At 42.1% G+C, this 27,083-nt stretch overlaps 1 protein-coding gene across 1 annotated transcript in view; it reads left to right on the top strand.

The window, feature by feature from the left end:
- Nucleotides 1–27,083, top strand: part of LOC134224907 (uncharacterized) — a 164,296-nt gene that overhangs the window by 99,235 nt on the left and 37,978 nt on the right. The window contains exon 3 of the mRNA XM_062704554.1: nucleotides 16,122–16,373. Within this exon, the coding sequence (XP_062560538.1) occupies nucleotides 16,122–16,373 (252 nt within the window). The remainder of the gene's footprint in view (nucleotides 1–16,121; nucleotides 16,374–27,083) is intronic.

Here is a 27,083-nt window from a genome sequence, read left to right as displayed (position 1 = left end):
TAGCTTCCATTCATTACTCAACTTTGCATTCTTTATGGATGCTCCCTAAAGTTCTTTTGCACGAAATGCTTAATCAGCTTATTTGAAAAATCCATAAATTCCGAAACATCTTCCTTTTTATTCCAAATTTTTTCAACAGTTATTTAATTTCTTGTCATAGATTACCTAATTCAGCCTTAATATTGGACTTCCATACTTTACGAAACTTTGCCCCCTTTTTTGGATGTTCCTTCGAAATTCTCTTGGAAAAATTCTGTTCTCTTTCCACTCTCTAAAACTCTCTTATTTCGAGCATACATTCAAGTGGCTACTTCAATTTACTAATGTATTAATTCACAGTAAAAAATAAAAAGTAATATCACATCATATTTGATGCACATCATCGCCGTCGTAATTATAATGTTATATTACATTTGATTGACGTAACCAAAAGTTGACGTACTTGATAATTCGTTTTCAAATTCAAGCAGTGTAATTCATTTGCGACGTAATATTTGCGATGTCTGAAAAACGACGTAAAAACAGGTCAGGATGAATCCCGATTTCGGTAGCGGGATTAGGGGTATTCGGATATTTTTCTTTCATGCTTGAAAATACATTTTCAGATGCAACACTATCGAATTTTATTTATTCAAATTGCATTTTATTGTATACACAAAAACTTGAACTAAAAATGTATTTAAAATTCTTATTTTTTAATATATTTAATTAATTAATTTTAACTATTAATTTTTAATTTTAAAATTAAATTTTTATTTTTCATGGGTATATATTTTATTCAATTTATTCAATTCACTATATATTTTATTATTATTTATGTATTTTTATTATTATTTATGTATTATGTTTTATCGGCGGTGACGTGGCGGCGTCACGCGGCAGGTTATTGTCAATAAAGGCGGGGGAATTTGTTGGAAAGTTTTTCAGGAAGTCCTCCGGAAATTGCCTAGGAAGGTCCTCAAAAATTTCTTTAGAAGATTTTCCAAGCATACTTCAGGAAGTTCCTCTAGAAATTCCTCCGGAAGTTTGTCTGAAAATTCCTCCAGATATTCCTTTGCAAATACCTCCGCCAATTCTATTGGAAATTTCCCCAGGAATTCCTCTGAAAATTCCACTAGCAATTCCTCCGGAGGATCGTTAAATTCCTTCACAATTTCCTTCAGGAATTCCCTAGGGATTTCCTCCAGAAATCCCTTCGAAAGTGACTCCAGAATTCCTCCAGAAGCTCTTACGTGAGTTCTTCCAGAAGGTCCTCCAGGATCTCCTCCAAGAATTTCTTCGGATGTTCCTCCAGCAATTCCCCCAAAACATTGTCTACAAATTCCTCCAGACATTCCTTTGAAATACCTGTACGAATTTTCTTGTAAATTGCCCCAGAAAATTTTCTGGAAGTTCCTCCGGAATATCCTCGAGCAATTCCATCACATTTTCCTCGATTTCCATGAATTTCTTTGGAAGTTCCTCATGGAATTTCACCGGAAGTTCTTCCAGAAATACCCCGGAAGTTTCGCCAGGAGTTCTTTCGGAAATTGTTCCACGAATTCTTCCGGATTTCCTCTAAGATTTCTTATGGATATTGTTCCAGTAATTCGCATCCTCAGGGACTTCCTCCGGAGTTTCTTCCAGCAATTCAAGCGGAAACTTCCTCCAGCAATTCATGCGGAAACTTCCTCCAGGAATTCCTCCGGAAGTTCCTCCGGGAGGTCCTCCGGAAGTTCCTCCGGGAGGTCCTCCGGAAGTTCCTCCGGGAGGTCCTCCGGAAGTTCCTCCGGGAGTTCCTCCGGAAGTTCCTCCAGGAATTCCTCCGGAAGTTCCTCCGGGAATTCCTCCGGAAGTTCCTCCGGGAATTCCTCCGGAAGTTCCTCCGGGAATTCCTCCGAAGTTCCTCCGAAGTTCCTCCTGGAATTCCTCCGGAAGTTCCTCCGAATTCCTCCGAAGTTCCTCCGAATTCCTCCGAAGTTCCTCCGAATTCCTCCGGAAGTTCCTCCGGGAATTCCTCCGGAAGTTCCTCCGGGAATTCCTCCGAAGTTCCTCCGAAATTCCTCCGAAGTTCCTCCGGGAATTCCTCCGGAAGTTCCTCCGAATTCCTCCGGAAGTTCCTCCGAATTCCTCCGAAGCTCCTCCGGGAATTCCTCCGGAAGTTCCTCCGAATTCCTCCGAAGTTCCTCCGGGAATTCCTCCGAAGTTCCTCCGGGAATTCCTCCGGAAGTTCCTCCGGGAATTCCTCCGGAAGTTCCTCCGGAAATTCCTCCGGAAGTTCCTCCGAATTCCTCCGGAAGTTCCTCCGGGAATTCCTCCGAAGTTCCTCCGGGAATTCCTCCGAAGTTCCTCCGAATTCCTCCGAAGTTCCTCCGGGAATTCCTCCGGAAGTTCCTCCGAATTCCTCCGGAAGTTCCTCCGAATTCCTCCGGAAGTTCCTCCGGGAATTCCTCCGGAAGTTCCTCCGAATTCCTCCGAAGTTCCTCCGAATTCCTCCGGAAGTTCCTCCGAATTCCTCCGGAAGTTCCTCCGAATTCCTCCGAAGTTCCTCCGAATTCCTCCGGAAGTTCCTCCGGGAATTCCTCCGGAAGTTCCTCCGGGAATTCCTCCGGAAGTTCCTCCGGGAATTCCTCCGAAGTTCCTCCGAATTCCTCCGGAAGTTCCTCCGGGAATTCCTCCGGAAGTTCCTCCGAATTCCTCCGAAGTTCCTCCGGGAATTCCTCCGAAGTTCCTCCGAATTCCTCCGAAGTTCCTCCAATTCCTCCGGAAGTTCCTCCGGGAATTCCTCCGAAGTTCCTCCGAATTCCTCCGGAAGTTCCTCCGAATTCCTCCGGATATTCCTCCAGGAATTTCTTCGGAAGTTCCTCCAGGAGTTCTTTCGGAAGTTCCTCCTGGAATTCCTTCGGAAGCTCCTCCTGGAATTTTTCCGGAAGTTCCTCCGAGAATTTCTCCGGAAGTTCCCCCAGGAATCCCTCCGGAAGTTCCTCCAAAACTTCCTTCAAAAGTTCCTCCAGGAATTCCTTCGGAAGCTCCTCCAGGACTTCCTTCAAAAGTTCCTCCAGGAATTCCTTCGGAAGCTTCTCCAGCAATTCTTTCAGAAGTTCCTCCAGGAATTCCCTCGGAAGTTCCTCCAGCAATTCCTGCGGAAGTTCCATCTGGGAATTCCTGCGGAAGTTCCTCCGGGAATTCCTGCGGAAGTTCCTCCAGGAATTCCTTCGGAAGTTCCTCCAGGAATTCCTTCGGAAGTTCCTCCAGGAATTCCTTCGAAGTTCCTCCAGGAATTCCTTCGAAGTTCCTCCAGGAATTCCTTCGGAAGTTCCTCCAGGAATTCCTTCGAAGCTCCTCCAGGAATTCCTTCGAAGTTCCTCCAGGAATTCCTTCGAAGTTCCTCCAGGAATTCCTTCGAAGTTCCTTCAGGAACTTCCTCCGGAAGTTCCCCCGAATTCCTCCGAAGTTCCCCAGGAATTCCTCCGGAAGTTCCTCCAGGAATTCCTTCTGAAGTTCCTCCAGGAATTCCTTCGAAGTTCCTCCAGGAATTCCTTCGGAAGTTCCTCCAGGAATTCCTTCGAAGTTCCTCCAGGAATTCCTTCGGAAGTTCCTCCAGGAATTCCTTCGAAGTTCCTCCAGGAATTCCTTCGGAAGTTCCTCCAGGAATTCCTTCGAAGTTCCTCTGGAAATTCTTTCAGAAATTCCTCCAGGAATTCCTTCAGAAGTTCCTCCAGGAATTCCTTCAAAAATTCTTCAAGGAATTCCTTCGGAAGTTCCTCCAGGAATTCCTTCGGAAGTTCCGTTAAAAAAGCGGATTCCTTCGGAAGCTCCTCCAGCAATTCCTTCGGAAGTTCCTCCAGGAATTCCTTCAAAAGTTCCTCCATAAATTCCTTCAGAAGCTCCTCCGAGAATTCCTTCGGAAGTTCCTCCAGGAATTCTTTCGGAAGTGCCTTCGAAGGTTCCTCCAGGAATTCCTTCGAAAGCTCCACCAGGAATTCCTTCGGAAGCTCCTCCAGGAATTCCTTAGGAAGTTCCTCCAGGAATTCCTTCGAAGTTCCTCCAGGAATTCCTTCGAAGTTCCTCCAGGAATTCCTTCGAAGTTCCTCCAGGAATTCCTTCGAAGTTCCTCCAGGAATTCCTTCGAAGTTCCTCCAGGAATTCCTTCGAAGTTCCTCCAGGAATTCCTTCGGAAGTTCCTCCAGGAAATTCCTCCGAAGTTCCCTGAATTCCTCCGGAAGTTCCCTGGAATTCCTCCGAAGTTCCCCGAATTCCTCCGAAGTTCCCGAATTCCTCCGAAGTTCCTCCGAATTCCTCCGAAGTTCCCCGGGAATTCCTCCGAAGTTCCCTGGAATTCCTCCGAAGTTCCCCTGAATTCCTCCGAAGTTCCCCAGAATTCCTCCGGAAGTTCCCCAGAATTCCTCCGAAGTTCCCCGAATTCCTCCGAAGTTCCCCGAATTCCTCCGAAGTTCCCTGAATTCCTCCGAAGTTCCCTGAATTCCTCCGAAGTTCCCAGGAATTCCTCCGAAGTTCCTCGAATTCCTCCTCCAGAAGTTCCCTGAATTCCTCCGAAGTTCTGAATTCCTCCGAAGTTCCCCTGAATTCCTCCGAAGTTCCCCTGAATTCCTCCGAAGTTCCCCTGAATTCTTCCGAAGTTCCCTGAATTCCTCCGAAGTTCCCTGAATTCCTCCGAAGTTTCCCGGGAATTCCTCCGGAAGTTCCTCCGAAGTTCCTCCGAATTCCTCCGAAGTTTCTGGAATTCCTCCGGAAGTTCCCCCGGGAATTCCTCCGGAAGTATCCCCGGGAATTCCTCCGGAAATTCCCCCGGGAATTCCTCCGGAAGTTCCCCCGGGAATTCCTCCGGAAGTTCCCCCGGGAATTCCTCCGGAAGTTCCCCCGGGAATATCTCCGGAAGTTCCCCCGGGAATTCCTCCGAAAGTTCCCCCGGGAATTCCTCCGGAAGTTCCCCCGGGAATTCCTCCGGAAGTTCCCCCGGGAGTTCCTCTGGAAGTTCCTCCGGGAATTCCTCCGGAAGTTCCTCCGGGAATTCCTCCAAGGGTTCCTCCGGAAGTTCCTCCGAGGGTTCCTCCGGAAGTTCCTCCGGAAGTTCCTCCGGGAATTCCTTCGGATGTTCCTCCGGGAATTCCTTCGGAAGTTCCTCCGGGAATTCCTTCGGAAGTTCCTCTTGGAGTTCCTCCGGAAGTTCCTCCGGGAGTTCCTCCGCAAGTTCCTCCGGGAGTTCCTCCGCAAGTTCCTCCGGGAGTTCCTCCGGAAGTTCCAAAGCAACTTCTGGAGAAACTTCCGAACTTAAACTTATAATTTAAAATTTTAACTTTGGGTTTTCAATTTGAAATTTGAAACTTTAAATTTTGATTAGAAACTACAAGTGAAAATTACAAGATTTCAATAAAAATTTTAAATTTAGAAATAAAATTTGGGATTAGAATTAAAATAAAACTTACGATAAAAATGAAAAAAATAAAAAACAAAATAAATATATTAATAAAACAATAATAAAAATATTAATAAAGCTTAAACTTGAATTAAAACTTGAACTTGAACTTGAACTTAACCTTAACCTTAACTTCAACCTTAACCATAACCTTAACCTCAACCTTATCCTTAACCTTTACCTTAAAAATTAAAATTAAAATTAAAATTAAAATTAAAATTAAAATAAAATTAAAACTAAAACTAAAATTAAAATTGAAAATCAAATAAGTTGAAAAGCAGGCCAAGTTCCAGTTGAAATGTAGGGCCATGAAAGAAGCAAAAGAAAATTTTAAATTCAAATCTTTAAAAATTAAATTATCATATTTTAATTTCCCAAATGGCAAATAAGCCTTCTAAATAAACGCCTTCTAAAATATTTGAATTTTTTACACTTTTTGGTATGTTTGTTTTCCATGAGCAGCCCTGTTCACACAATAATTCCTACGACGAATGAAACAACCCTGGCCTTCACCATGAATATAATTTTTGATTATGTTTCGATTTTCACTCCGGTAACAATTTATTTAAAACATCATTCTTAGCAATTAGCATACCTTCCGCTCAAATAGCGCTCCACGGTAATTGTTTGAAGGATCAGCCCCCGATTGGTCATCCAGAAACATTTGTTTCGCAAGACGCCAGATCAATATCCAAGACTGTTTTCCCTGTAATAAAACCAACCATTGAGTAATCCGGCAGGTGGTTTAAAACTGTTGGCATTCAGAACTTACCTTTGAAACCGAAAATCCATTCAATTTCCATCATTTTTTTGGTTACGGCGACTGTTCTTAACAAATTAGCGAAGCACAAACTGACTCTTTTTTCGGTGGCCAGCCACAGTTACCCGAATCAATTATGTTGGAATACAATCATTCAAAAATTCACTGACCACTTCCTTTTTCACAGAGGTACACATTTTATACTTTTCTTTGGAGGTACATTTGATTTATAACGTTTAAACTTGTGACTTTGTCTGCGGCTAAAGGCAGCCATCTTCTTGCTGCGCAGCAAAAGAAAATAATCTGCTCAGCTGTCAGTTGAGGATGTTATTTTAGATGCTATTTCGCATTGTCGCGCGGTAAAAATACATAAATTTATACGCAATGAACTACTTTTAGAGGTAGTATTAAGTTTGATTTGCAACCTGCATGATGTGCACCATTTTGTATGTAGTCAAATGCGCAGTTGGGCGGGTAATCTTATGTCAATTACACGTAACGAATAAAATGTTTGGGTTCATTAGATATTACAACGAGCAATGTAATAAGACATGGATTAGATGTGTAATTACATGAAATCTATTATAACATAGAATTTTCGGATACGTTTATGGTAGTTACGTCCCAGCATATTAATATTTTTTTTGCTGTGTTCATATATTTTTTTGTATAAAATGAGTATTTCTACACACTTAAAAACTATTACCGACTTCGGTTGTATTTTTTAATCGGGCCAGATCGGTTCACCAATAAAGAACCGAACAACCGTTTTAAAGCAAAACAACTAACATATATTTTTAAATTTAACCGAAAATCGGTATAACTGTTAATAACATGACAGTTTGGCACGCTAGATAAACCGAACACCCTGGTTAACCGATTGTATGAACGGGCTCGGTTCATTCAAACCGAGAATACTCGGTTTCAAGCCGTTTTGACATATATCGAAACCGAGAAACTTGGTTAACGCATCAGTCAAGGAAGGTCGAAGAAACTGCGTCAGCCATTTCTTGTTGTCCGAAGTTCTTTCTCACAGTTTTCATGTAACTAGTTTAAAAACAATGATCATGGAAAACTAATTTCAGTATGGAGATCAAGACCAAGAATACATTGGGTAGCGTGAGAGAGTGGATAAATGTAAAATAAATTACACATCACTCATATATGAGGTAATCATGTTTTTCTAATTCCAGACAGATGAAGACTATTTTAGAGGATCCAGCCTCTGTTAGGATCGTATCAATCTTGGCTACAATGCAGCTGGATGTTGCCGTTGCGCTTGAATTGTGGTTCTGTGTTGATGTGGTGGTGATTAAATTTTTAGCTAATTCCATGATTTTTCTATAACGTTATATGAATTTTATGTATTTTAATAAAATAAGATTGAGAATTGATTGGAAAGAGCATATTTTCTTCTAATTATAAACAGCTACATATTTGTGCGTGATCCTGGGAACCGAATTCCGTTATTGCTACCGAACTTTCGGTTTATTTGACATCTCTCGGTAAAATTTGAAGAAAACTGAACAACCGAGGTTTTTTCATGAACCGAGTTTTTTCGGTTGTTTTGACAGAAAGGGCTTGCTGAAAAGTTTAACGACTGCTCGGTTGTTAACTCTTGAACCGAGCAGACAACCGAGCGTTCAGCAGATAAAAACTCGGTTAAAATTTAACCGAATTCGGTCAATTTTTTTAAGTGTGTAAGTCCTGCCCCTTTCTTTACACCTAAACTTGAACATTGCTGTCTCACAGAGTAATGTTCAACAAGTCCCAAATGTTCCATAATGCATGATACTACTAAACCAACGGAGTTGTGAAAACATTCACTTAAAAATCTGTATTCGAACCCAGCATGGGTTCTTTGTAAAACAGCGCACCATACCGCCGAGCTATTAACAGCTACCGCTTGTATTACTCTTTGATTTTAAGTATACTCTTAAAAATCAATCAATCAATATTTTTCTCTTTCTTTCAACTGGGCTTTGAATTAAATTCCCCTTTCCCTAAAGAATCATTACCCCTTCAGGTCGGCTCTTCCTTTTCCGAACCACTCAGACCCCAATATCAATATTTGCTTTCAAGTTTATATTGGTAAGAACAAAATCATGTTCTCTCTGTTTTGACGTAGAACTACGTCTGTCTTTTCTATATTGGGGTACACTTTACGATTGCAAAAAATTGAAAATCGTCACGAAAATATGATAGACTTCGATCGTTAATATCTCAGCCGTTTCTCGATGGATTTTCAATTTTCTTGGACCATTCGATCAAGGAAGAGTCAACGCTTCACCTGATGTACACTGAAGTCGTTTGTTACGCGATTATTTTTACAGGAATCGTTTTTTATGCGATTTTTTTTCACTCTATTTTCTAGATTTCCGCGGTTCATTCAGACATACTTCGGGATTTACGCGGTTTTATACGTTGTTTTATTTTACGCGGCCCATATCTTCCGCGTAAAAAACGACTCTAGTATGCTACAATATCTATGAATGATAATATTTACTATTTAAAACTTGCTAACAGTTTAGCACTTGGTTTCGGTGAATCAGTCGATCTCGTAAGTGCAACGCAAGCTTCATCTTCCATAGCACTACATTCCAACTAGAACTTGGCCTGCTTTTCAACTTAGTAATTTATAAGCATTTCTTTAGTTATTCATTGAAAGTTTTTTTTCATGTCTGCCATTGCAGGGCTTTAAGCTGGTGCAGTTCGTTTATGCTAACTTAAACGTGCGTTTTCTTTGGAAAGCTTGGGGGCGTTTGACGGTAGCTTCTTGCTTACGTCTGTTGATGCCAGTAGAGGGGCTCGGAATCTTCTTCGCTGTTGCAGTAAATGCGTTCTGGTAAACTTTCTTTGGCTCGTTTTTGCTGATTCGTAGGTGTCTGCCGGAGTAAACTCTAAGTCTGACGCAATTCACGTGAAGGAATAATTATTATTATCAATAACGCCGTTGACAGACCAGCTTTCGCAATGGGTTTTTCTGTAATGAGCCACCAGGGGGTTAGACTAACTTAGTGACGAGTGGTAAGTCTCTGTAGCAGTTTGCGTCGGAGATGGTTGCAGCTGTACACTATCGGCCAGGCTTGTGCTTTTCAAATTGTGTAATCGATTATCATTTAAAATAATGTAAACCTAATTAATACCAATTTAATGTCAACAATGAAGTTCAATCGGATGTTTGGCATTGTTACCAATGCTTCGAATAGAGATACAATTATTGAATGATTCTTACTCTCTAGCGAGTTTTTATCAATTGGTAATTTGGATATATGAACGCTTGAGAGTGTTGTTCATCCTCGATTATTTGAAAATTTTATTTTTATCCTCATTTTCAAATGTTGGTCCAAAAATTATATACATCACCAGTTATGCTCACTCAATCTCAGGAGCATAGGATAAACATCGAAAGTAGATTCAGGCTGGGCTTGAAAAACGCTTGCTTTGTTTTCATCGCACAGAATAGTCGAAAACCTGTACATTACATACAGCTACGTAGTTCAACGTCACCTTTGCGTACAACCCGATTGGGCTGAACCTTTGAGTTTTTCATACTGGGCAACAAACCCCTTTATATCAACACGCCTGTATACGTGTATGTAGATTCAATGAAGACTCTTATTGTCTCTATCATTTTGGCTAAGTTATTATTCCGCGCTCCTCACCCAAACAAATTCTTTACTTACACGCTTAGTTCAGTTCACCCAAATATGGGTGAAGAGTACCCATAATCGCCAAAAAGTGCACATACCTATTTATGGGTGAAATGGCATTTACCCATATTTGAGTACAAGCCAATTTCAGAAAAATTGGTAATGTTTACCTATTTATGGGTATACTATTATAGGTGAAATTAACTCACATATGGGTGAACTTTTTGTTTTGGTATTGAAAATAGCATTCGATAAAAATTTTCGTATTCCGCACGTAATAAATAAACCAATTGTGCGAATTCTTATCATTTTTATTTATTAATTGGTGACCTGCCTTTTCAATCGAATCACAATACATAATAATCTACTCGTTGTCGAGTGTTGGGAAACGGCTGCTTTACCAAAACTGATGATCGAAACATTAATATCACGTGAAACCGGAACTAACGACAGCTTGGATGATCGGGTCGGGCAGCAGCTTCAGTCGAAAATCGTTAATCGCAGCAGGCACCGGGTCACCTGCTGGAAATTTGACGGTGTATAATCCCGAAACATGGCAGCTAAAAGATGATAGAAGTACGAAGAAACAAACGATCCGTCGTCACAGGTACTGCGTCTAAAAATATATTTAAAATCATAATAAAAACTGAAATATGCTTCATATGCAAATATGAAGAGCCTACCTTTAAATCAACGATCCGGAAGCCACTTTTGGCATCGCATAGCTGCAAAGAGAATCAGCGCTCGATGCTTTCAATTTTTCGCGTTCATATTTCATCTCGCGATTTCTCGATGACTTCTTGAATGACTTCTTTTAGGTTTTTCCTCCAACGCTCATGTTTTCGGTTGCCTCTGGGAAAGGTCATCAGCTTTCTCCGGACCCGCCAAAACAGTAATTCAAGATCTGATCAGTTAGGCGAAACAATTGGTTATCCGCCGCATGCTTAGTTCTAAAACAATATAGTTGATTATAATAAAGTTATTAAAATTCCATTAAACTAAATAACTTACCCGCTAAATGAAAATGTTCGGTCCGGAAGCCACAGCAACACCATTGGAAAGCAGCGAAGAGAATAAATATGAATCTCAGGGCTTCGGTCTACGTGCAAGGAATTTAACAACAGTATAGGAGGCAAATGCGTTGGATCTGAAAATAAAAAGTTGAAAATATTATAAGGAACTGGATTCAATTTTTTAATTATCTTACTCTTTATAGCGAGATCAGTTATGTTCTGCAAACAACTTATTAATTCTGACGGATTCAATCAAGTTCCATTTTTCATCCAAATATGGGTGAATTACCGTCACCTAAATTTGCGTAAACTCAGTTTACTAATACAATCAGTAAATATTACCGATAATATCAGTACATTTCACCCATAATATAGGTAATGTATACAGTACTCATATATGGGTGAAACAAGAACCCAAAAATAGGTAAACTGATCTAAGCGTGTAGTGTCCTATACATTGCGCCAATGCATCATCATCAAATACGATCGCGGCTATGTACCGCTATATCGTACACTGTCCAATATGTGAGCACGTTTGAACATGTCAATCCACCGCGCTCCAGTTAAGTAAATCTGACTTAGCTGTTTTCGACGGTTTCACCAAACCGTGATAAGGGTCTGCGATATTCCACATAACTTTTAAATTGATGAAAAGTAAATTTACCCAACAATTCCTACATGCAACATTTTAAATTTATGTTGATTGCTTAAATTACTTTGCGTTGAGTAATTGAATATATTCGGCCTTGTTTTTACAATATCTCACTGCCATTAGTATTTAAATTTTGTTTAGGGAGGTGTCGGCACATAAGGCTGTGCACCTGAATGGCGATGTGGCAGACGAAGATGGCGGTATGGTGATGGACCTGGGGGAACGCGCGCAGGACATAATTCTACCGGCTCCGGATCTCCAAGAAATCCAGGAGAAGATTGGCCGGCTGAAGAACAACAAAGCCCCTGGGGTTGACCAACTACTAGGAGAGCTATTTAAACACGGTGGTGAGGCACTGGCTAGAGCGCTGCACTGGGTCATTAGTTTTGCCGCAGGAGTAGATGGAAGGTGTCGTGTGTCCCATCTACAAAAAGGGCGATAAGCTGGATTGTAGCAACTACCGAACAATCACATTACTGAACGCCGCCTACAAGGTACTCTCCCAAATTTTATGCCGTCGACTAGCACCAATTGCAAGGGAGTTCGTGGGGCAGTACCAGGCGGGTTTTATGGGCGAACGCTCCACCACGGACCAGGTGTTCGCCATTCGCCAAGTACTGCAGAAATGCCGCGAATACAACGTGCCCACACATCATCTATTTATCGACTTCAAAGCGGCATAGGATACAATCGATCGGGACCAGCTATGGCAGCTAATGCACGAACACGGATTTCCGGATAAACTGACAAGGTTGATCAAAGCGACGATGGATCGGGTGATGTACGTAGTTCGAGTTTCAGAGGCACTCTCGAGTCCCTTTGAAATGCGCAGAGGGTTACGGCAAGGTGATGGTCTTTCGTGTATGCTATTCAACATCGCTTTGGAAGGGGTAATACGAAGGGCAGGGATTGACACGAGTGGTACGATTTTCACGAAGTCCGCCAATTATTTGGTTTCGCCGACGACATTGATATCATGGCACGTAACTTTGAGAGGATGGAGGAAGCCTACATCAGACTGAAAAGCGAAGCTAAACGGATTGGACTAGTCATCAACACGTCGAAGACGAAGTACATGATAGGGAGAGGCTCAAGAGAGGTCAATGTAAGCCACCCACCACGAGTTTCTATCGGTGGTGACGAAATCGAGGTGGTTGAAAAATTCGTGTACTTGGGCTCACTGGTGACCGCCGATAAAGATACCAGCAGAGAAATTCGAAGACGCATAGTGGCTGGAAATCGTACGTACTTTGGACTCCGCAAGACAGAGTCTGTTTCCACAGCTTTCTTTCGGATTAAAAAACATGTCTCGGCATCCACGTGTAAAAACTACGTGTTTAATGCAATTCATACCGCGAAAGAATCGAAAACGGAGGTTTTTGTTGTGTCTGGATGTTAGCGAAGCGTACTACTCGGTTAACACCGGTACCCTGTTGGAAACTCTGGCTAAGGCCAGAAAAACTAATTTCATTACTCTGTGAATACTTGAAAAGCCGCAAAAAGTAGGTAAGGACAGAGTCAAAGACTATCTGTCTCCTTTGCTTGTCAACCTCTACACATACTTTTTTTTTTAATTTTTTTTTCTTGAGCGAGGGTAAACGGAAATCTGCAACCAGACACCTGAGGAGGTACTCAGGTAGTGTGGGGATGGGTATGTCATGTAACTCTTACCCGACCCACTAAAACCAAAACCTTTTCGCTAGTCCGTACCCCCGGCCCGCAATTAAGCAATACATCTACACATCTACCCTGCATGAACTGTCCACGAAAAATGATGTGTTCGTACAATTTGCGGATGACTTTGCAGCAATTTTTGTAGCAGACATGATCGAAGAAGCAGCGGAAAACTGCAATGTTTTTCTACAAAAAAATCTCCGACAAACTGACGACGTCACTCAACTTGGGAGTAAGCTCGCATAAATAAGCTGTGATCTCGTTTACCAGAAAACATGTCGATTCTATCCCTAGCAGCACAATCCAGACCGATTTGTGGGTAAAACAGTAGAACACACACCATATTTAAAGTTAGCGAGCAATGTTTTTCTTCAGTCGATAACTACACACTGAAGATGTCCACAAGTGGTGGACGAAATACGTATCTGTGTTGATACCAAGTAAAAGGAAGTAAAAGTAAGACACAAACAGTTTTTTAAACCGTGTAACATTTTCCCCTAAGACGCTCGCAAATAATTATTAATTATAAGATTTTTTATTTGATATCAAAATGAGTATTCAATTAGATTATTTTTATGAGCATTCATAACAACAACAGCATATTATTTTGTTTGCAGATTGCTTTTGATTTTCGTAAAACGCAGTTTAGATAATCGACAGCATAATTTGATGTCAAGCTGCTATCATTATGATAGCTGAGGAATGCACATTGAAAACATGTTGCGATATCAATTTGTATTGACTAATAATTGTCAACAAATTTTGTTTTCAAAATAATCTCAACAACAGAGGTTAATATCAATTTACTCTCATTTTGTTAACCGACTTTGCTCGGGCGGAGCAACCATTTCATCAACCGATACCGAAAATCTCGTTAAGCAAGAATAATCAATATTTTAACCGTTGAAATATTTCAAAAGGTAATGCATAATTCATAAGCTGTTATAGACCTCTTCATGTTTCCAAAAAGTATCTAAAATTCAATCGGTCAGCCTAGAATCACAATTCTTAAGCTAAAATAAGCCTCTGTCAAATTTTCAGCCAATTCGGATAAAATTTCGAGATGACACAAGTCGATCTAGTGGTTTTGATCTATTTTCAATTTTGAAAAAAAAATCTAACGGTAGATATAAAAGCCAAAAACCATCGCAACAACCACTAAACGGAAGCTTATAGTGTGCTCTACAAGTCTTGTGAACATTGCGATTCGTTCCGTTCACGTTTTGACCATGTCAAGCTTTAAAGTGCTTAATAACTTAATCGCGCATTAGCAAATATGTTACTCAAATGTCCAGGGAAAAGGAGGAATATTAATATAATAAATTAGCATTGATTTGTAATAAATTCAATAATTTTGTTAAACAACAACTTTTGGGGGAAACAGTGTTTTTGAATATCACGAAACATCTTGAATATCACTTTAACATGGTCAAACGAGAACGGAACGAATCGCAATGATCACAAGACTAGTAGAGCACACTATAAGCTTTCGTTTAGTGGTTGTGGCGATGGTTTTTGGCTTTTATATCTCTTGTTGGATTTTTTTCAAAATTGAAAATAGCTCAAAAACACTAAATCGACTTGAGCCACCTCGAAATTTTATCCTAATTAGCTGAAAATTTGGCAGGAGGCTTATTTTAGCATTAGAATTGTGATTCTAGGCTGAAAGGTTGAATTTTTATACTTTTAAAAACATGAAGAGCTCTAGTTTATTTATATCAATGGATAACCATGATCACCATGATCAAATCCCAGCCCATGATAGCTCTCCATTTTGCGATTTTTTTAATTGTTTACGAAAAATTCAAACACAATGCAGTGTTTGTAAATTTCAGAATTCTTTTTGATGAAGAAATTGAGGAATCATTTATGTAGAAATCTTAGAATAAGTAAAGCAATTTAAGTTTATCATAATTGAGGAAAATTACCATAATATTGCTACTGAATGTTAAGAAGATATGCGCTGGTGCAGGTTGGATCCACTTATAGTAGTGACAGATATGGTACGTTATGTGCAACCCCGAGATTATGTTTTTTGCCAATTGCGAAGATTTCATATTACTCATCGATTTTGTAAATAAAATTAACCTAAATGAGAATGCATAAATACTGCACCGGATCATGGATTAGTGTCATCAAAATGCTTTTTTATTATTGCACTAAATTAATCCTCTTCCTTCCATGCAATATTGTAATCCAATCAACTTATGCCAAAGCATAATTGCTAAAATCCGCCCAAGCATTCTGCCATTATTCTCAACTCACCATCATCACCGCCGTTATGTTTACACCATCAGTCAACAAAATTTCAGCGGATAAATGCTTTCCGGTGCGCTGCTCTGGACATTTCGCGCAACAGTACTTTTCACTTTTTATTGCATTCCAGTAAAAGCGCTATTTATTGCTCGCTCCTCAAATATGCTGCCGCCATCGTCACCGCGTTGGTCGTTGGCGGTCGCCATTTCTTTTCGACTTCCACCGAGGACATTCATCTTAACAGCAGCAGCAGCATCAGCATGGAGAACTGTCTCCGACGAGAAAATATTAAATTTCCTGAGCCGTAAAACTCAAACACGATACTCGGTTGGAAAACATCCTGTTGTCATCCATTTACGCTCCGCAGCGTTGGTGGCATTCAGCGATGATGGCTCGGGTGGACCGATGATGTCTGTTTGCGATGGGTGGCAAAATGGAAATTTTAAATTTCAAAACTGACGTTTGGCACATGAAATGGATAAGGTGTGAAAAGAGGATTGTTTTTATGCGAATCAAAAATTAATTTTCAGCTTTATTTCTAATGTAAGTCGTCAACAAGGAATTCCATTTCCGAAGAATTTGCAAACGATCTGCACAGACTTTGACTGTCGCTACAATATTCAATTCAATCTTCCATGCCTTCACGCATCAGATAAATTCTAACGGCATTTTTGTCTTCTTTCCGCTTCGTTTGTAGAAAAACGCAACATTCAGTCACTCAAGAATTCCCAGGGTCAGGGCGGTGGAAGTGCAAACGGCGGCCGCAAGAAACGGGAACTATACTACGAGGACGAAACGCTCGACGATAGCACGCCGGAAATTCTCGAACCCGTGTACCAATCTTCCCCGCTGGACTACGAAGAGCTGATGGAAGCGATGAACGAGGCGTACCCGTCGTCGTACTACAACGGTCCCAGCGATAACCATCTGGAGGAGAAGAGATACTTAGGTAAGTGGCTTGGAGCGGGCTGTTTGAAACGAGAATGTGCCCGCACAACCTCGGGGGTTTAGGGGGCAGAGTGAGTTAAATATTTGACTTTTGAAGAGCACATTCAAAAGCGTTACCAACTATTAACCGTGTGAGGCTGATCAAATTATATGTGTTTTTTTGTTGGGGTGGTTAATTTTAGGTGCCTGCCAGAGTAAACGCGACTTACGCAAAGGAATATCATTTATTGTCAATGAACTGGCAGGAAAAAGCCTATTTGACTTGATCTTGGATCATTATCAAATAGGCATAACAAATGTTACATCTTTTAACTTTTTTACATTACAACACTTAATCAGCAAATTTTTATCTTAGTTTCTAAAAAAAGCACAACACATTCAGTTTTTATTTTTGCAGCTAGACAGAAATGCGCACAACCGGGTGCCAAGCAAAACAAAAACTAATATTCCGGCAAATTATTTGCTGATTTTCAGCAACTAGATCTAGGCAAAAATCATGTTTGCTGAAGCTCGGTGATCAACCTCGTGAAATTAAACGAAAAATGCGGAGGTGCCCGGCGATAAAAAATCAAGTGTGTATGATACACTATTAGTTATTACATTTCAATTGCTGTCTTACAATGTTTTTAACTAAAACTGAGCTTAATGTAATTAATACTAAGGGTAGAAGAAGCTAATCGTTGCTATAGAAGAAGCAAAATTTCTAACTCCAACGTGTCTTGTGTCCAAACAACAATTTTGTCACGTTGCCTCCCCCATTTTCTACACTTGTGGGTGTTAGACCCCCAACTTCTAGAAGCTGCTCGTCTCTTTCAATAGCCTTTCCTAAGTGGAATATAAATGAGTTTGACTATAACTACAGCGATCTGGAACCTTCAGAAATTGGAGTCAACCCCGTCTACATTGCGCTATACAGTAGATCACCGTGCCACTGCAATAAGAATGGACAGGGCTCTGGGAGCTAGGTATTGGTGGATCACCGAATTCGGATCAAATGTGTACCAATCGGTTGCTGTGGGAATCCAGGACGGAGTCCCTGTCTCCCAAATCGATATCGATGCTAGGTTCCCAATCGTGGCGGTGAGGCTGGACTGGCTTTCCCTTCATCTACAGTTTTGACTCAAACTCCGAACATGACTCATATTCCGAACACTCGCTTTTAAATTCCCATTTTGTCTTTATTCGTATAATTTTCTCAAGAGCTTGAATTCATTAGTAATCTTGATCCTCAGTGCGGACAATCAATGAAAGTTTTAGTTTTAGGGCGCTAAAACGCCAGTGTTTGGGATTTGAGTTAGAACGGTACCTTGCAATGGAAAACTGCCAGGATTTCAGAGGGAAGTCGCCAAAGTCTAAAAGGAACTGCTGCCGCCTATGATCATTCTATGATACGCCAGAGGTAGTATGGTGCTCAAAGTAATCTCCAATGCCTGCCTAATGGTGTTGAACGATTGCTACAGAGTTTTCGCAGCCTCGATGTCTATTGTGAACCGGCTGCTGTGGTCAAGTGACGGTAACCCCCAGAGCATGTGTCGCTATTGTTTACCTTTAATAGTACTCCAGTTGAGGTGACCAGGAGACCTCGCAAGCAGCCAAAAAGCAGCATCGAACTGACCGATGCTATGATCCAAGCAGCCGAATGCAGCATTACCAGGACCAGCCCTGTCTCATCTGGTGGGATGATATAAAAAAAAAACAATCAAGAGCAGACGCATGAAGTACCACGAAAAAAGCAAGAAAACGCCTTTATGCCACTGGTAGAATAAAAGTTTTGTATAGAGCAAATTTCGTTTCCGTCTGCATGTTGCGGGATCTAAGTGGGTTACGTAATCATCAACAAGCACTACCTCTGCACCAACACCACTAGGTCTTCACTTATCTCTACCTGCCACCATGTACTTTGTCTTGGTAGAGTTAATGGTTAAGCCTATCCTCGCCGTCTCCCTCTTCAGTGGGACAAAAGCCTCCACTACTGCTCTGCGATCGATTCCAATAAGGTCGATGTCGTCCGCAAAGCCCAGGAGCATATGCGACCGTGTGATGATAGTGCCGTTCCTCTGCACGCCAGATCTCCTAATAGCGCCCTCGAGTGCAATGTTGAACAATAAATTCGAAAGTGCATCACCCTGCTTCAATCCGTCTAAGGTCACAAACGAGGTTGACACTTCGTCTGCAATCCGAATACTTGATTTCGAGCCATCCAGCGTTGCACGATTAGTCTAATCAGTTTCGTCGGAAAACCATGCTCGGACATTATCTGCCACAGCTCATTTCTTTCACTGAATCGTACGCTGCTTTGAAAACAATGAACATATGGTGCGTTTGCAAGTTGTACTTCCGGAATTTATCAAGGACTAGTCGACCCGGCAGACGTTGTTCTGCATAGTAGACGAAAAAGCCCATGCGAAATTTCCATACGAATCTTAATTTTAGTATTTCACGATTTACTCAACCTTATTCGTAATTTTCGCATGAGGAAATATCATATAAACCCGTCGGAAACGATAATGAACATATCTGCTAAAGAAATAAAGGAAATCCATCCAGCCGTTTTCGAGTTATGCGAATACGAACACAGACCATTTAATTTTTATATATATAGATATATAATCTGCAAGCTAAACATCTGATCCGTCGTTGATCGGCCATCACGAAAACCTGCCTGGTATTCGCCGAGGAAGGACTCCTCAAGCGGTCTCAGTCTGTTAAACAGGCTACGCGACAGAATTTTGTACGCCGAGCTCAGAAGGGTGATCCCTCTGTAATTGGCACACTCTAGTCTGTACCCTTCCTTATAGATTGGGCATATGAGGCCATCCAACCAGCCGGCAGGCAGTTCTTCATCCTCCCATACTCCCATGTTTTCTGGATAATGTGGTGGATTGATTGATGCAGCTGCTCACTTCCGTGTTGGAGAAGCTCGAACGGGATCTCGGACTGCCCCGCAGTTTTGCTGTTTTTTAGCACGTTCAGAGCCTTCTTAACCTCGTCCAGTGTTGGTGGTTCCACAGCTTGAACGTCCCCGACTATGTCCATCGTGCTCCTAACTACACCTTCATTTTCATCGTTCAATAAAGCTTCGAAGTGCTCCTTCAACCTGGCTGCCACCATAGTCTTGTCTGTCAGCAAATTCCCTTCTCGGTCATTGCACATGGTGGGCACTGACGCAGTCTTATGCCGCGCGCCATTGAAAGTTGCGTAAAACCTACGCATATCGTTCCTATCCATTTTCCTCTGCGCTTCAGCTATCACACTCGCTTCGAGTTGCCTTTTTTATGCGGTGAATTCGTTTCTCTTCTACTTTTGCTACACTGTACCGCTCTCTGTTGAAACGGGTACGAGCCACTAGCATTCGACTCCTGGCAACATTTTTCTCATCCGTCACTCGCTGGCACTCCTCATCAAACCAACCATTTCGTTGGCGTTGCTGTGCAGTGCCTAACACTTCCTGCGCTGTTGTAGTCACAGCTTCGTGGATATTTTCCCACAATCTGTTGACGTCGCCAGATCCGGTGGCATCTCCTATCCGCTCGTCCAGCTTCTGGTGGTACTGTTCAGCAACTCCTTCAACTGACAAGCGTTGGATATTGAAACGCATCGTTCTGTTGTTTCGTGAATTCGTGACGCTGGAGAGTCGCGCCCGAATTTTTGCAACTACAAGGTAGTGATCCGAGTCGATGTTCGGACCTCTGAAGGACCTTACATCTATAACATCCGAGAAATGTCGTCCGTCGACCAGCACGTGGTCTATCTGTGAGCAAGTGTCTCCACTCGGATGTTGCCAGGTGTGTTTGCGGATATTCTTACGTGCGAAGTAGGTACTGCTTATTGCCATCCTTCTAGCAGCAGCAAAGGTTACAAGTCGCAGACCATTATCGTTGGTAGCGGAATGAAGGCTTTCCGTACCAATGACAGGGCGAAAGAAACTTTCTCTTCCGATCTGCGCATTTGCATCACCGATGACAATCTTTGCATCGTGTATTGGGTACTCTCTGTAGACCTTATCAAGGCTCTCATAGAACTCATCCTTCACGTCATCAGGCTTATCGTTCGTTGGGACATAGATGCTGAATTGCATAGATGCTGGGCTATAGTTGAAGAATTTGCCCTTCATTCTCAAAACAAAGATGCGGTCGTTTATCGGCACCTCCGGAGAGGAGCAAATCCCCCCTTCCCTGTCAGCATACAACCATAGTTCCCCCCGGGGATGGTTACCCGATCTTCCCTTAAGTTGCTCGTATCCCAGCCAGCGCCAAGAGGAGGTGATAGGAGATGCTGGGTAAGAGGCTAAGGACCGCGAAATGGGGTCTATTTTATTCCTTCAGGTACGCGAAGTACCAATGGTACGCTTTACCCAGCATGGTCCATGGTTCCATTCCTGTTAGGTTTTTGTGTTTCCATTTCCATTGTAGCCGCAAGATGTTGCAAAAGGAGTTCCAAATACGACCCGTTGGGCATAACTCAGACCTTTAGTAATTCACACCACAGTTTTTGTTACTCACAGAGAATCAAGTGGTGTTTCTTGGGAGGTGAAAACGCTCCAAAAGCCTTACACTCACCATTTTGATGCATCGATGGCTTTGTACTGCGAAACCCGGTACTGGTATAGCTGACGCCCTAGTTGACCATTTCGAGTCTCAATCCTCCTACCGTCAGTACCCTGATCCTGCCTCTGAGATCCTTGCATTTTAATCCTCCGCCGAGAATGGTGAGGATTTTATCAAGCCTTTCACGGTGGGCGAACTGGACTTCGCCCTGCGCAAGTCGACGAGAAAATGGATTTTCTCGAGAGTGCACCCCACGCGGACTGAGAAGAACTAGTATCATCGTTCCCATCCCGAAAAATTACGACTTTCTCAGCGACGTACAAACATAACAGCAAAAAATGTTGAGCAGATGTTCTAAATATGGAGACACGGAATGCTAAGGAAACACCGGTAGGCTTGAGAACAGGCAGCATACACTTCGTCCCGGCTGCAGAACCAGCACGTATTTTGTGTCACTAGGACAAATACTCGCGAACGCCAAGAATGCTGGCCATCACACCTAAATAGTCTTCCTGGACATCTCCAGGGTTTATAGCAGGACTTGGACCCCTGGCATCCTCGAAAAATTGAAGCTTTTGGGGATTTCTTCATCTAGTCAAAAAATAAATCTTTCCAAAAAAAAAATCGTTAAGCTTCTAGGGGTAAAAGTGGGAAGACACTTCACCTTCAGCAAACATTTCGACCGGATCAGTAAGAAGACTATAATACTGAATAGGATCTCCCGACGGCAGACAAGGAGTGACCACCATCCCGCGCATGGATAACAGATAACCGTCATTGCCAGCCGCCTGCTCTACGGATTCACGCTGGTCGATGCAAATTTTGACAACCTCATCCGAACCTTGGCACCAATTTATAACCGATCCATAATAATTGGGTCCGGCCATCTCCCTTCCACTCTAGCAAACACTATGTGTGATGTAGCAGCTGTATTCCCCTTCAAGTCCAAGGCCACCGGAGCACTATGCTCCAAAGCCATGGGCTATCTGGACAAAAATAAGAACAAACGACATCTCTTGCACCTCCTTGAAAAAGCCTCCCGCCTAGGACCAGGCCACCAGCGCTTAGGACCAATCAGCTGTCGCAGTAATAAACTTCCCAAGCAGCACACACGTTTCACATGTTACTGCTAGTTATATGTGACCAGATTCAGTCACAATTATATCGGGATCGGGATCATCTTGGAAGGAAACATGTTTCAATCGTACCGCCTTTTGGATTTCTGCTTCGTATTTTCGACCGAGGCTGCGATGGTTTCGGCCAAGGGTGTTAACGATCATTCAGTAATTTGCGTTCGATCATTTAGTAGTTTCAATAACACGTTCCAGAAGCTGAATTTCAAAATATGTTATATGGTGGACTTCTAGTGCGAAGGTTTTTCTACAATTTTGTATAATGGTTCGTTGTTTGAATTCCACTAGCAACGGAGTTATAGCTATAGTTTCAGTAACTTAGACTAAATGATAACAAAATTCCAATTTTTTTTTTTTAAATTCCATTAAGCAAAGTTGCAGAAAAACCTTCGCACTAGAAGTCCACCATACAACATGATTTGAAATTCAGCTTCTGGAATGCGTTATTGACAAAATACTAAATGATCGAACGCAAATTAATTTATGATCGTTAACATCCTTGGTTTCGGCCGTCGTTGAACTTTGAACAGGTCATATGTATATTTAATTGCTACCGACTCTGCCAGCGTGCTGGCTGCACTTACGTACCTCGCCAGCCAATCGACATCATTTCTTTCAAGCCATTCAAGCTGCTCTGGACGCATCGGAAGAAGAAGCCCTTGATAAACCTCTTGATGGAACGGCAGACATACGCAACTTAGGCCACTGAATGGCATAAACAGAGAACTTTCTGCCAGATGATAAATTGTAGCTTACTTCCAAAATATGGCCTACTCGGTTCTATAGCGCCTTCCTCCGTACGGGGCACACTAACGCCACCCATGACCTGAGTAGCGGCAACTTACATCGTTCCTGTAAGGCATGTAATCACCAACTCTCATTGACGAGGCTGACCGGATCCTGAGAAGCGTAGCCGGTTCCGGTCTCCTCCCAGTGGCGCGGATCCACTGGCACGGAGCAAATAACTGGCTGATGCTTCCCCACAGTAAAATATTATGAAAATTAGGCACGACGGAATTCACAGTTGAATGTAAAATTTGGTGACATAATGTGTACCAGACCATAATTTTAAGTTTCTGTGATATAAATGATAAAATCATTGAAATTTCAATTCAATATATCTTAATTTTACATGATTATGCCGGAAACCTTGTTTTGTGAGCACGTGGCTGTCAAAACAAATCAAAACAAACCCCATTCCATTTCAAGCAAATCGCAGCTGGGACCTAATTTATTCACATAAGCGTTTACCAAATGTATATATTCTGATATCCCAATAAGATAACCGTCCAATCGCAGCATTTCATTGCTATAACTTAATGATGTTTGGACATTTCGGCGAGAAATCTGTGATGCATTCATCTAACTGAGTCTCAAACGATTCCGTCTCGAAGGAGTTTCCGTGTCATGTAAATCTAAGCTATCGTTCAGCCTGATGAAGAATTATCGAATCACCAAAACGCTTAACCTGTTACACTCTGATCGACTCGATACCAAAAAGCGAAAATATCCGAGAGGATAACAAGTTAGGCTCTCACTCTGCAGACCGAAGTTCGATTCCTCATGCTCTGCTCTTATTTTTTTTGTTTTCCTATAAAAATTAGAACTGTAAAATTCCAGCACGATTAAATTTAAAACATCCTATAACTTTATGTTATTTATCACGGAGCAGATTTGTTACATCTACTTCAACGGAAAATTACAGGTTTTGTTCGTACTGTGCCGTTAACATCGACCGTACCATCGCCTTCCGGTTTAAAAGAGAAGAAAACACGGACGAACTTAGAAGATCCGTATTGGAACTCAGCGCAACGCGGTTCCGAAACAGTCGAGGAGTCGGCTTTGGAGTCTGTGGACCCAACCTACCAAATCGAAGAGTCTGCCTAGCTAATGGAATATTTTTTTCGTTGAAGCCGCCGCTGTTTTTGTCGTAGCCACCCTTCGGGCGAACAAACCAACCGTGGTCTTCACGGACTCTGCTAGGGCTTTTACCTAACTATCATGTTTCCATTCTATTTCAAGACAAATGCTGCCCCATTTTTGAAGGTTTTTCTTCTTTCTTTTCAATAACGATTTCTTCGAGCAATTCAGGCTTCTTCCGTTTTCGAGACTCGAAATTCGCCTCATTTTTAGCTATATTCTTTCAAAATGATAGGTCAGAAAATCTAAAAGGATTCTCTGTGGGAAGTCATAATTTGACTGGAAACCCCATTTCTTATTGGCATCTCTAACCGAAAACCTTCATACTTAACAAGGCAGGGAACACTACCAGAGGACAGCGCATTATTTTCATAAACTATGTAAGACTGTCGGATTAATCGTGGAAGCAATGCATCAACACCAACGGATCAGCTGAGCTGGGACAATGAGACAGTCCACTATAGGACAGAACACTGGAGGACAGAACACGGGTTTCGGAACAATCACTTAGAATGAATCATCCATCAATCAAAATCCCGTTGTGATTTGTTGAGAAATTTTATTATTACTTTTATTATGATACCGTTTCTGGTACGGTCTCTTGGATTCGAGGAACTACTCAACTAAACCCGGCAGAGGCTCAGTCCTAAACCGCTGATTACTGGTCTATAGCCAACGGTCACCTATGGGGTGGGCACGCAAGGCCTCTTTTGATCCTCGAGTCCCAGGATCGGTGGAGGTTATGGGGGAGGGAGGTTAGCTTTATAAACTCTTTAATTATTCTCGATTTTGTACTGGGTGATGAAACTTTGGAATGGCGGCAGGGCGACAGACGCCCGGCCGGGAGAATACCAGCAAAGGGATGAAATGCCGTCGGAGCGATAAGGCGTCGGCCGGGTGGAATGCCGGACGAACGGTGGAGCGTAAGCCGGGCGAAATGCCAGACGATGGATGAAACGCCGGACGGGCGGAATGCCGAACGAGCGATGGAGCCTCGGCCGGGCGAAATGGCGGAGGAGTGATGGAGCGTTAGCCGGGCGAAATGCCAGACGATCGATGAAACGTTGGCCGGGTGGGATACCGGAATGCCAGGAAATGGAAAGCCAGCGGGCGATGGGTCGCCGGAAGGATGACGAATCGTGCGGAGCGTGAAAATTGAATGTAAACTATACAGAAAACATGTATGATGATAAATTATGATGAACTAGGATTGTCCTGGAATTTGAATTAAATGGTCTACCGAATCAACCACGACTTCCAAGATATCCCCAGCCTCGGTATCAATCAAATCATGTCCTCCGAGTATTTGTCTTTCATTTGCGTCGCAAATCCAGGCGTATGAGATGTTATAAGATCTCCACATTGTCGTGGAGTTTGAATCAAATGGTCTACCTATTCAAATAAGATTTTCATGATGTCCCCAGCCGCAGTATCAACCAAATCATGTCCTTCGAGTATTTGTTTTTTATTTGCGTCTCAAATCCAGGCATGTGAGATATTGTAAGATCTCCAAATTGTCCTGCAGATCTTATCAAATGTTCTACTGAATCAACCATGACTTCATGATGTCCCCAGCTGCTGTATCAACCCTAACAGCACACATGTTCCACATAGCTTACTGCAACACATATATGACCAGAATGAGTGACAATCAAGTTGTTGCAACCATTTTTGTCTGACTTGTGCTACTCGGGAACCCAATCATAATAACCACCATTTAATTCCACTACTTTATGTCTTCAGCCGCATTATCAACCAAATCATGTCCTCCGAGTATTAATTGTCTTTCATTTGCGTCTCAAATGCAGGCATATGAAATGTTGTAAGGGATTCTGGAATCTTAATGTAATGGTCTATCACAACGGCTCTCAACCTTTTTCTTTAGTGGTACCCCTTCGAACTTTTTTATTTATTGAGGTACCCCCTATATTTTACGTAAATAAAAATAAGCGTAACTCTCAAGATATATGCAAAACGAATCTGAAAACTAACGGGATATATGGTTCTCCAAAAAGTTGTCTGAAATGTTCGTTATTCCATGAAACTTTTCAGTTCAAATTACGTTTATACATCAACCTTACTACAATACTTTGAGGAATTTTGGAGCTTTCCGAGCCTTTTAAAAGGAGGCTTCTGAGCATTTTGGAAGGACGCTTCTCAGCCCCTTGAAAGGAGGTTATCAAGTCATTCAAAAGAATATTTTTTTTTTATTATCTGTGTTTGGGAGATTTTCACCCGGAGACTGGTTCATCTCCTTTTCAAAAGAATAATACCGAAACTCTTAAAAAAAGGCTTCCGAACCTTTTGAAACTAGGCTTTTAAGTCTCCTGAAAATAGGATTCAAAGCCTGTTAAAAGAAGGTTTCCGAGCCTCTTGAAAAGAACTCTCCGAGCAGCTTGAAAGCAGACTTTCGAGCCTCTTAAAAGGTGGCGTCTTAGCATCTTTAAAGGAGGCTTCCAAGCCTCTTGTAGGGGACTCTCAAGCCTCTTAAAAAGAACCTCTTAAAAGATTGCTTCCGAGCCTTTTGAAGAAGACTTCCAAGCCACTTTAAAGAATAATTCATAGCCTCTTGAAAGGAGACTTCCGAGCCTCTTAAAAGGAGGCTTCCGTGCTTCTTGAAACAAGGCTTCCGAACCTCTTCAAAAAAGGTTTCCAAGCCTCTTGAAAGGAGCTATCCGAGCCTTGAAAGCTGACTTACGAGTCAAAGGAGACTTCCGAGCCTCTCACAAGATGGCTTCCGAAACTCTTAAAAGGAGGCTTCTGAGCATCTTTAAAACAGGCTTCAAAGTATCTTGAGGGGATACTCCCAAGCCTTTTAATAAGAGCCTCTTGAAAGGAGGCTTCCAAGCTTCTTTAAAGTAGGCTCCCGAGCTTTTTGAAAGGAGGCTTGGGAGGCTCTTGAAAGGAGACTTCCAAGTCTCTTGAAAGAAAAGCTTTAAGCCTCTTGAAGCGAGACTTTCGAGAAAGTAGGCTTGCGAGCCTTTTGGAAGACGGTTTACGAGCCTCTTGAAAGGAGGTTCCGTACCACTTGAAAGTCGGCTTCCAAGCCTCTTGAAAGAAGAAATCTAAGCCTCTTAAAAGAGGTTTCTGAGCATTTTTACAGAAGGCACC

This window comes from Armigeres subalbatus, chromosome 3 (genome assembly GCF_024139115.2).
Source record: "Armigeres subalbatus isolate Guangzhou_Male chromosome 3, GZ_Asu_2, whole genome shotgun sequence".
Taxonomy (NCBI): Eukaryota; Metazoa; Arthropoda; class Insecta; order Diptera; family Culicidae; genus Armigeres; species Armigeres subalbatus.
This window is presented reverse-complemented; position numbering and strand designations above follow the sequence as displayed.